This window comes from Coregonus clupeaformis, chromosome 12 (genome assembly GCF_020615455.1).
Source record: "Coregonus clupeaformis isolate EN_2021a chromosome 12, ASM2061545v1, whole genome shotgun sequence".
In the NCBI taxonomy this organism is placed as follows: Eukaryota; Metazoa; Chordata; class Actinopteri; order Salmoniformes; family Salmonidae; genus Coregonus; species Coregonus clupeaformis.
This window is the reverse complement of record NC_059203.1, coordinates 37,164,001-37,176,269: the sequence shown is the minus strand read 5'-3', so window position 1 is coordinate 37,176,269 and position 12,269 is coordinate 37,164,001. Positions and strand designations below refer to the sequence as shown.

Sequence of the window (12,269 nt, the reverse complement as noted above, 5' to 3'; positions counted from 1 at the left end):
ATCAATCAAATGTATTTATAAATCTATTTTTACATCAGCACATGTCACATAGTGCTTTTCCAGAAACCCAGCCTAAAACCCCAAAGAGCAAGCAATGCAGATGTAGAAGCATGGTGGCTAGGAAAAACTTCCTAGAAAGGCAGGAACGTAGGAATAAACCTAGAGAGGAACCAGGCTCTGAGGGGTGGCCAGTCCTCTTCTGGCTGTGCCCGGTGGAGATTATAAGAGTACATGGCCATTAAGGCCAGATTGTTCTTCAAGATGTTCAAACTTTCATAGATGACCAGCAGGGTCAAATAATAATCACAGTGGTTATAGGGAGTGCATTCAGAGGTCGAGACAGCAGGTGCGAGAGAGAGAGAGAGAGAGAGAGAGAGAGAGAGAGAGAGAGAGAGAGAGAGAGAGAGAGAGAGAGAGAGAGAGAGAGAGAGAGAGAGAGAGAGAGAGAGAGAGAGAGAGAGAGAGAGAGAGAGAGAGAACTGAGAGGCTGACCCCTAACCTTCACATGATGGATGATCCTATTACATCCTATTCAGACCTGCATTACTCTTTCTGGAGCACAAGGGTCTGATGAATGCAGTGGGATTCAACACAGTGGGATTGTTCATAGCGCAAACAGGTTAGTGTAAATTATTTGTTTTTTCCATTGTCATTAGCAACATGCTAAATGTTTTTTTGAATAACAGGGCTGGAATGGATGGACTGATGGAACTGACTGTACAGGAACCCACCTGTGAGTTGAGGTTGACCATTTTCGGAACGCAGGCTGGGTTGTAACCAGTGTCATTGGTAACAGCAGTCACACTGGCTGTGCTGTTAAAGGTAAAGTCCAAAAAGGGACAGGGGGTGTGGAACTTCTTATAAATGACCTGTGGAGAGGAAAAAGGAATTGGCTGGATGAGAGGAGGAGCCTCGAGGAAATGGGACTGCATACATAATACTAGCCTACACAGAGGGGCTGGAAATATGGCAGGGCCCAGCCAGGGACAGAGAGCAGCGGACATGTATTAGAGCACAGCACACAGAACTAAAACTAGGTCAGAGAAACACATACTCACACACACACACACACACATATGGACACACACACACACACAGACCAACGCCATCTGAAACTGCAGGGTACAAAACTTGTCCACAAAAATCTGAGAGGAGAGCGGAAATAATAAAGAGGTTGAACCTCTGATCACTGACTGATAGTGAGACTAAGAACCTCTGATCACTGACTGATAGTGAGACTAAGAACCTCTGATCACTGACTGATAGTGAGACTAAGAACCTCTGATCACTGACTGATAGTGAGACTAAGAACCTCTGATCACTGACTGATAGTGAGACTAAGAACCTCTGATCACTGACTGACAGTGAGACTAAGAACCTCTGATCACTGACTGATAGTGAGACTAAGAACCTCTGATCACTGACTGATAGTGAGACTGAGAACCTCTGATCACTGACTGATAGTGAGACTGAGAACCTCTGATCACTGACTGATAGTGAGACTGAGAACCTCTGATCACTGACTGATAGTGAGACTAAGAACCTCTGATCACTGACTGATAGTGAGACTAAGAACCTCTGATCACTGACTGATAGTGAGACTAAGAACCTCTGATCACTGACTGATAGTGAGACTAAGAACCTCTGATCACTGACTGATAGTGAGACTAAGAACCTCTGATCACTGACTGATAGTGAGACTAAGAACCTCTGATCACTGACTGATAGTGAGACTAAGAACCTCTGATCACTGACTGATAGTGAGACTAAGAACCTCTGATCACTGACTGATAGTGAGACTAAGAACCTCTGATCACTGACTGATAGTGAGACTAAGAACCACTGATCACTGACTTATAGTGAGACTAAGAACCACTGATCACTGACTTATAGTGAGACTAAGAACCACTGATCACTGACTGATAGTGAGACTAAGAACCACTGATCACTGACTGATAGTGAGACTAAGAACCACTGATCACTGACTGATAGTGAGACTAAGCCCAGCATAGTGAATTGATTTGCTTTTCCTGAAAGGATCCCAAAACATGATGATTACTGCAGATATGAAAAGTATATTTTAGTTGACACACATGCATATTGTGACGACTTGAGATCCGTGCACGTAACTCGGACATGTGCGTAACTCATGCATTGATGTCACTAGGAGATTTGCATTCAAATTATGTTACGCACAGGTCTCCAGATAGGGTTGGGTCCATTATGAGAGCACTGCAACAGGTGGAGGTCTACAGCTGTATAATATGACAGTACATACCGAGATGAGGAAGAAGACCATGCAGGTGAGAGAGAAGCCACTGGTGTAGCCCAGGTACCCTGAAACGACACAGAGACGACATCAGAACTACTCACATCAGACTTCACCCTGCTATATCCTCTGAGAAAAGTAATGTGGGAGGTTAGAAGGACTCTCTTATTTCACTCATGTTTAATATTTCCTCAATCCCAATGCTAATTATAGGAAATATATACAAACATTCCCAGTTTCATGACAATGTATTTGGGTGTGAGATCATAAGCGTGTATGTTCTTAGAGGGCCCAGTAGACTAGACTGAACAGGACTGCAGCTCATTACTTGGCCCTGGCAGCATGGAATCTCTTTCTTCTCTCTGCTCTCTCTCTCTCTCTCTCTCTCTCTATCTTCTCTATGGGAGAAAAACACAGAGACAACCAAGAGGGTGTCACGTCTCCTCCCGTTGCTCCCCTCCGGCGCTCTGATTCGCCGGTCTACAGAGCCACCGGTCTGAGCGCACCACCTCGGCAACACCGGAATGGAAACCCAACGCACCCTAATCACCTCCAGCGCACCTGCACCTCATCATCTCATCACCACCCCTATTTAGCCCTGGACTGTTCTGGATGATGTTGTGTGTGATTGTTTAGCTTCCTGTCGTTTACTCTGTTTGTTATTTCTCTTTCTCATTGTTAAGTAAACCTTGACCTTGTTAATTCCTGCGTCTGCGTCCTGCCTCTTCGTATACTCAGTACTCGTCACAGAGGGAGAGACTCTTACTCTGTCACTTGATGAAAGCTTTGTAGACATTTCACTTTGTTAAATGAGAGAGCTCATTAAATGGAGCTGAAGCCAGGGAATTCTGAGCTGGGTAGTTTTACATTTTCATAGGACTGCTGAGAGTAACATTATCTCACATGACACAGTTTAGCACAGATATCTACTCTGAGTCCATCCTAAAACAGTGGGGGAGTGTTTGCCATGTAACAAAATAATAAAGGGAGAGGGGGCAAGAGAGGGGGATTGTGAAAGAGAAGGAGGGGGAGGAGAAATGAGACAGAAGAGAGGAAGGTCACTGGTTCTGAGAACCTTCATTTACAAAACATAACACAAAATGTCACTTATAATTATAAAATGGTTAATTATACAATTATTAAGGTTTTCTCACCTAGCTGCTTCATCAAAGCCAGAGGCAGGATGACACTGATGGACACCATGATGACCAGGTAGTTCCCATTCAAGTACCACTCACTGGAGGGAGAAAGAGGGAAGAGAAAGGAGAGGGGGGTAGAGAGAGAAATGTAACACTGCTAAAATAATTTATTACATCTTTAGTCCTTATTTGTAAGGGAAATGTTCAATATCTGTGTTGTTAAATTACAAGAGGAAAACTCCTTGCCAGTTAAGCCACCAGGGATAATGATAACCCATCATCAACAATATTTCCAACGGACTCACCCGCTGAGGAACTCACCCCCTGTTCCCTCAATGACACAGTTGGTAGAGTATGGCGCTTGTAACGCCAGGGTAGTGGGTTCGATTCCCGGGACCACCCATACATAAAATGTATGTACGCATGACTGTTCGTCGCTTTGGATAAAACCATCTGCTAAATGGCATATATTATAGGGATGTAACAATTCACCGATATGCATCGATCCCCGATTAAAATGTTTAAAATATGACTGCATTGGTCTGCTGACCCCAAACTGATCCAAATGTAGCATCATGCATCCATCATAAAATCGATTCAAACATTACGAATTGCCGAATCCATATCATCTTGTTTCTCATATTACTTTCTACTTTCTGAAAATACTTGATATTTTGTGACAACTGGTGCGTCCTCTCCTTCAGTGTCGAACTAAAAGCATGTAACTGTGTTGACAGTCATTGATCTACAAGTAATTTTGCATTCCGTAATTTGCTAGATTATTGTTATCAATGTGCTGTTGAAAACTGTGTTTTACTGGAATACAACTAAGCTACCAGAGACACAATGCACATCTGGCTATACCTAGGTCCAAAAGGCTTCTAACAGATTCTACCCCCAAGCCATAAAGACTCCTGAACAGCTAATCAAATGGCTACCCGGACTATTAACAGCCCCCCAATCAACTAAGCTAAATATGATGTGGCTATCCATGGTTCTGATTTCTGTGTGCTTGTGTGTGTGCGCTTTTGTGCAAGTAGAAAAAACATGTTGACTCACCCTACTTGTAGAGAAACGCCAATACCATCCTCCTCTCTTTCATGTTGACGAAATGGTCTATCACTCTGTCATACAGTACACACTAGTATTTTTTGTTGTCCTAGGCTATCTGGCTAAAATGCTTGCTCGCTAGCCTAACTTCCATTCATGGGCAACGTTAGCTAGTTAACATTAGCCTTCTACATCTAGCCATCCTCTCAGCCCACGCACGGGCACAACAATGTATGAATTAATGGTTGGATCAGAATCGCGTTATAATCATTGGCCAGTACAGAGAATTAAGTAAAAAAATAAGTCCAAATCCCTATCTCTATCCATGGCTAATTTAGGAAAGGGCCAATTTTAGCTAGCTGGCTAGCTAGCCACCGGAGAGGACAACAACACAAGGAGATGCAACAAAGTTTTTCTGTCAATGATGTACCTCAATGGGATTTGATAGGAGTGATGCCAAATCCAAGCTGGCTTCCCTTGACACTTTTTTTGGTGCACCAGGACCATTCACAATTTAGCTCAATGTTGATTGGCTAATTTTTTATACTTTTTTGTCATAGGAGGCCAGAAGTCCGCTGGCTTGCCTTGCCTTCAATGCTAGGGGCGGCAACAATGTAATACTCGTTTGGACCAGACAGCATCAGATAGACGGCCTACACGAAGAGAGACAGAGGGGCGCTGTTTCGCTCGCTCGGATGCTTTCTCCTCTGAGATACATTCAGCCTCTTGCGAATTGAAGGAAAATTATGAAACACAGAGAGACGAAAGATAAATTATTATTTGTATTATTTTATTTTTTTGTCAATTCTTCGGGGAAGTCTGTCTTCCCTTGGCATCCATGAATACACGCCACAGATACAGGGTAAAGTTGATAATTTCATAACGAGAAATCACTTTTGCGAGGCATGACTAAAGCGGGAGGAGAAAAGGCTGGAAAATAAACTAATTACGTTTCCAAATGGTCAAAACCATTCGATTTCGAGATGGGGGTGTAATCCAAAATTGTGCTATTCATTGGCTAAATCACAGCTAATTTGTAAACGATAAATATTGATACACATATACAAACACACACACACACAAAGTCAGCTCAGACAGATCCAGCTCAGATACCCTGCTCATGAGCTCTATCAGCAGCAGATTTGAATTTGGAATGGACGATGAATGTATTTATGCAACAAATGTTAGTGCATCGAATCGTATCTCATCGAACCGAATCGTATCGATTCAATTCGTTCTCTAATCAAACCGAATCGCACCTATTCGTTTCAAAATAATACGTATAGCTCCTGTATCGTATCGGAGCCCATGTATGTATCGAATCGTCTTGAAAGGGAATGATGCACATCCCTAATATATGATATAACGTTATATATTACATCTTCCCAGAACCATTAGATCAGGGATCATCAACTAGATTCAGCTGCAGGACGATTTTTTCTTGAGTGGATGGTCCGGGGGCCGGAGCACAATTACAAATAATTTGTAGACTGCAAATTGATCGCAAGAAGCTCAAACAGATATAATATCTGACTGAAACATAATCATTTCAAACCTTGCTTACATTTGTATGCAACACAATCTCACACTCAATTCGTGCAAATAATTTATGTACAAAAAGTATTTCAGCAGATTGCATGCGTTTTTTGTTTGTTTTTGTGTGGCTTAATTCATGTGAAAATGCACATTTTGTGCTACTTAATTAGTAGGAAAAGACACATGTTTGTGCAACTTCATTCATAGGAAAATACGTTTTTGGGGGGCAAACTTTAAAACAATATTTTTAAAGTTATTGGAGCAATGCATTTTGGGCAATGGTGTTCTACACTGCCTTTGCGTCCCACGTTTATTTAAATAAAAAAACAAACGTGTTAACAACTCAATATCGTTAATCACCTAAAAACGTATTTAAAAAAAAAAATGTTATGCCAATGCTGTTTTCTATGCTTGTTTTCACTAAATACTTTGGGATATTGGTGCTATTGTATGTCGGATTTTATGAGGGTTGCCAGATTGGAGTTTTTTTGGTATCGATTAAGCTATTTGTTTGGGGAATAGGGATATATTTTCATGATGGGAAATTAATTCACCACTAACTTTAGGGAAACAGAAGACCTGCAAAAAAATAATATGTTTGGTTGAAATTCCCCTGGTGCAACTCCATGGTATTTGCAACTTTAACGAGTCTGGACTATGATCTTATAAGCCATATCAGGGTCATTCTACAGATTCGGTGCCTTTTGTGATTGAGGAGGATGAAACAATGAACATTAATATCTTAAGCTTTTTTTTATTTGATGTGACAAAGTAATGTGTGTACTTGATAGAAAATACCTTTTCCCATCTCAATGTAGAGTATTAAGTTATTATTCTGTATTATTTTCTCAAACAAGTCCCAATTTAATTCAACCGCGTCACAGTCATTTTGTTATTCAACTATTCATTTTTCCAATAAGCTTGAGATCAGCTTCTGGCATAATCTCACAGTTTAGATGTCCCTTGTAAATAATGGCATATTGTAATTAAAGAGAAAATCAAGAAAAACTGACCAGCACCATCCTTTCCAGTTTACGATGAAGAAATTTCTAATCTAACTCCACATTTTCGCAAGAAATGTGCAAGAATGCTGCGTAATTCCTGACAAAATTGAAATAGCATTATTTACCCTGATTTAATACACACAATAAAAACACTATTGGTGTTATATTTTGTGTATTTAATACAAAAATGTAAAAAATAATCTCGTAACAGGGATGAATGCACCGCAACAGGGTTGAAAATCATGTAACAGGGTTGAGTGAAAAGCATCACGTGTCATATGTTATATCTTTTGAGATCACTAACATGTTGCCATTTTTTAAACATTTTAAACATTTTTAAACCTACTGTCAACATAGCTTTTAAAATCTAAAGAATCTAGATGAAAGCTAGACAGAGTAAAACACATTAATGAACTAATAACAGTAACAACATTTCATTGATTTCATAAAAATATCCATCTGATAATGGCAGGAGTCTGTTTGAACATTGAGCAAACATCTTAACATTGATAACCTATATAGGTCACATGTTGCCATTTTTTAACATTTTAAACTACTGTCAACATAGCTTTTAAAGTTTAAACAATCAAGATGAAATCTAGACAGATTAAAACACATTAATAAACTAACAACAGTTACAACATTTCATTGATTTCATAGAAATATCCAGAGTAATGGCAGGAATGTCTGTGTTGTTTGAATGTTTGAACATTAAGCAAACATCTTAACATTAATAACCTATAGGTAAGCCTACAGTTTGTTCACCATTTTTACTGAGAGAGCCTAGCCCACACTTCCTTCTGTATTTCCATGTGCCTAGAAGTCACCGGTTTAGGGGGATCAATGTGTTCCAAGATGTCCTCAAATGGATACCACAGGATATCATCAAGAAGTGGCCAGAAGTACCTATTTAGTCCAGCACAGCACATGCATTTGACCTGCACATGGGATTCATCTGTGGCTAGAATTATTCCGGGATAGAAATCGTCATCATATTTGGCCACGCACCATTCCCCGCATATGTCTGGATTTGCCCAATCAACCTCCCTCTGTGACACGACTGATGTAACTTTAGGGGTAAATGTGAAATGTTGTGTATTGAAACACTGGCATTCCAGTTTCTTGTTGTGGACTGTGCACATACAGCTTACATCACGGTAGGCAATTTGCCTTGCAGCCACACAAACAACTTGGTGGATCCGCATTGTGGATGGAACTACTGGCAAATCTTTGCCTTTCTGCTGCTGTTTTTGCCATTGTTGAATCTGAAATTGTAGGTCAAGGTCAAGTCAATGACCAGTTTACTCTCCAAAACTAATTACTGTATCCTTTTAATCACTATGTAGTAAAATGAACGTGAACTTGCAGATAATACTCCTAAATATGTCAGTACAAACCAGTCGGCTAGTGAACATGAACCCCTCACGCACCAGTTGCCAAGGCAGTATACTGTATGTCTTTTTAGACTAGTCTTCATTTACATTCTCTAGTCTTTTTATGCATTACCAAATTATGCTTTAAAGCAACAAAACTTTATTTTCTGTTGATTGTGTGTCCATGACCACCACCACCTCGTGTCTTAAAGATCTTACATTTCCAGGAGAATTACCTGACTACCGGCGCGCGGATGTCCCTCACCTTCCTCTCTATGTGTGTTTCCTTTCTGCTGCTGTTTTTTCCATTGTTGAATCTGAAATTGTAGGTCAAGGTCAAGTCAATGACCTGCTTACTCTTCAAGACTAAATATTGTATCCTTTTAATCACTATGTAGTAAAATGAACATGAACTTGTAGATAATACTCCTAAATATGTCAATGTATATAGGAGAGAGAACAAATTAATTGTCACTTTTTTAAAGTTATTATTTTCAAAAATTCCTCGTACTTTTAGTTGATACTGTAAAACCGTAAACAACAAACATTCAACAAGAAAATATGATTGGTATTAAGCAATATACATTAAATATTGCTAAGATTTAACAGCTATTCAACCCTGTAACAGCCATTCAACCCCGTAACATTGAAAAATGTGATGGGGTTGAATGTGACAGGGTTGAAGATTTTGTGCTAATCTGTTGCTAATTCGGGATGCTAGCAGCTAGCAGTGTGCCACATGGCCTTATTCAACAAAATACATTGTTATACTTCATAGCTATAAAAACAATTATTGGTAAAATCTTAACTATGAATTCCCCCAACAGAGTTGAATACCTGAGATTGACAAAGCCCATATGTGCTTAAAAAACATGAAATATTTATAAAAAGTGAGAGAGCAGCTTACCACTTGTCACACCAGGCTTCTCTGAAGACTTGTATGATGTCACTTCCTCATAAATGATGTCCACAGGATCAAACCATTATTTAATTGTGAGTGGGGGTATTGTTGCGTTACGGGGTTGAAAGAAATACAAGGACAGGGGTAAAAGCCTGAATTTCTCAGAAAATAAAATGTCTTATGCTGAGAAAATGGATTATGCATAATAAGGGGGCATATACAATTAATTTAACAAAAAAAAGCATTATTATTTAACACTGTGTACTCAAAATGAGTCACGCCATTTGCATGATGGTCAATAGGGACAGGCGAAATTCTTAATACTCCTAAGAAAAGCAAACATATAAGTATTGAAATACATCTCTGTTTAAAATCATATTCTCTACTCCATATTAAAAACATGTAAAACTTTGAAATGTTGTAATTTAAGTGTAGTTTGATAAATGTTCTGACAAGTTATAACACTAGTACATCTTGGGACACTGACAATACTGAAATGTCACCGAATCTGTAGAATGACCCATCAATGTAGTTAAACAGGTTAATGTAGAATTATGTTGGCTTACACTTATGGCACTTCCAAGGCCGTTTCATGATGATTATTACGGTTGTGTCAATCATGTTATATACTTAGGCTATTGTAACAAGGCATATGCCAGCATTGTAGGCCTACTGTCTCTGCCCAGAGGCCTAATAGGCTTTCATTGCAACGGCCCTGGATAGAGTTCCTGTTGCAGCGTTCACTTTCTTCCTCTACATTGGGATCACGCATTGGGATCACATCCAGCTCATGTCTAGTTATTTGATCTAGTGGTGGGAAGCATTCTGTTTTTCAACATTGTGTTGGGTGTTATTACATTGATATATCTAGTGAACAATAAATTAGCAACAATGGGTGTGACGGATAGAAGTAGTCACTACAGGTGTGATCAAGTCTTACATCAAAGTTGCCTGAAGCTGAATGGAAAGTGCTATGGCCTGACCAATCCTCTGTGACTAGACATTTACAGTGGGGAAAAAAAGTATTTAGTCAGCCACCAATTGTGCAAGTTCTCCCACTTAAAAAGATGAGAGAGGCCTGCAATTTTCATCATAGGTACACGTCAACTATGAAAGACAAAATGAGAAAAAAAAATCCAGAAAATCACATTGTAGGATTTTTTATGAATTTATTTGCAAATTATGGTGGAAAATAAGTATTTGGTCAATAACAAAAGTTTCTCAATACTTTGTTATATACCCTTTGTTGGGGTTGAGATCTGGAGACTGGCTAGGCCACTCCAGGACCTTGAAATGCTTCTTACGAAGCCACTCCTTCGTTGCCCGGGCGGTGTGTTTGGGATCATTGTCATGCTGAAAGACCCAGCCACGTTTCATCTTCAATGCCCTTGCTGATGGAAGGAGGTTTTCACTCAAAATCTCACAATACATGGCCCCATTCATTCTTTCCTTTACACAGATCAGTCGTCCTGGTCCCTTTGCAGAAAAACAGCCCCAAAGCATGATGTTTCCACCCCCATGCTTCACAGTAGGTATGGTGTTCTTTGGATGCAACTCAGCATTCTTTGTCCTCCAAACACGACGAGTTGAGTTTTTACCAAAAAGTTATATTTTGGTTACATCTGACCATATGACATTCTCCCAATCCTCTTCTGGATCATCCAAATGCACTCTAGCAAACTTCAGACGGGCCTGGACATGTACTGGCTTAAGCAGGGGGACACGTCTGGCACTGCAGGATTTGAGTCCCAGGCGGCGTAGTGTGTTACTGATGGTAGGCTTTGTTACTTTGGTCCCAGCTCTCTGCAGGTCATTCACTAGGTCCCCCCGTGTGGTTCTGGGATTTTTGCTCACCGTTCTTGTGATCATTTTGACCCCACGGGGTGAGATCTTGCGTGGAGCCCCAGATCGAGGGAGATTATCAGTGGTCTTGTATGTCTTCCATTTCCTAATAATTGCTCCCACAGTTGATTTCTTCAAACCAAGCTGCTTACCTATTGCAGATTCAGTCTTCCCAGCCTGGTGCAGGTCTACAATTTTGTTTCTGGTGTCCTTTGACAGCTCTTTGGTCTTGGCCATAGTGGAGTTTGGAGTGTGACTGTTTGAGGTTGTGGACAGGTGTCTTTTATACTGATAACAAGTTCAAACAGGTGCCATTAATACAGGTAACGGGTGGAGGACAGAGGAGCCTCTTAAAGAAGAAGTTACAGGTCTGTGAGAGCCAGAAATATTGCTTGTTTACTTATTTTCCACCATAATTTGCAAATAAATTCATTAAAAATCCTACAATGTGATTTTCTGGATTCTTTTTTCTCAATTTGTCTGTCATAGTTGACGTGTACCTATGATGAAAATTACAGGCCTCTCTCATCTTTTTAAGTGGGAGAACTTGCACAATTGGTGGCTGACTAAATACTTTTTTCCCCCACTGTATATAAGTTAACTTACCAGTGTGGACCCAAAACAAACACATTCTACAAATATACAAACTACCTGTTTAAAGTGTTATTACAACCATGGTGTTCATTTGTTACTGAAGCTTACAGTGCATTCGGAAAGTATTCAGACCCCTTGACCTTTTCCACATTTTGTTACGTTACAGCCTTATTCTAAAATGGATTTAAAAAACAACAATCTCATCAATCTACACACAATACTCCATAATGACAAAGCAAAAAAAAGTTGTTGTTTTTTTGTTGCAAATTTGTAAAAAATTAAAAACTTAAATATCATATTTACATAAGTATTCAGACCCTTTACTCAGTACTTTGTTGAAGCACCTTTGGCAGCGATTACAGCCTTGAGTCTTCTTGGGTATGACGCTACAAGCTTGGCACACCTGTATTTGGGGAGTTTCTCCCATTCTTCTCTGCAGATCCTCTCAAGCTCTGGTTGGATAGGGTTGTTGTCCTGTTGGAAGGTGAACCTTCGCCCTTGTCTGAGGTCCTGAGCACTCTGGAGCAGGTTTTCATCAAGGATCTCTCTGTACTTTGCTCC

The 12,269-nt window shown here is 40.0% G+C and overlaps 1 protein-coding gene across 4 annotated transcripts in view; it reads right to left on the bottom strand.

Annotated features, from left to right (window-relative positions):
• Nucleotides 1-12,269, bottom strand: part of LOC121577585 (sodium-coupled neutral amino acid transporter 3) — a 90,789-nt gene that overhangs the window by 15,648 nt on the left and 62,872 nt on the right. For all 4 annotated transcript variants that reach the window (XM_041891312.2, XM_041891314.2, XM_041891315.2 and 1 more), the window contains 3 exons: nucleotides 3,424-3,506; nucleotides 2,279-2,337; nucleotides 732-869 (listed from right to left, as the gene is read on the bottom strand). In XM_041891312.2, coding sequence (XP_041747246.1) covers nucleotides 732-869; nucleotides 2,279-2,337; nucleotides 3,424-3,506 — 280 coding nt within the window. The remainder of the gene's footprint in view (nucleotides 1-731; nucleotides 870-2,278; nucleotides 2,338-3,423; nucleotides 3,507-12,269) is intronic.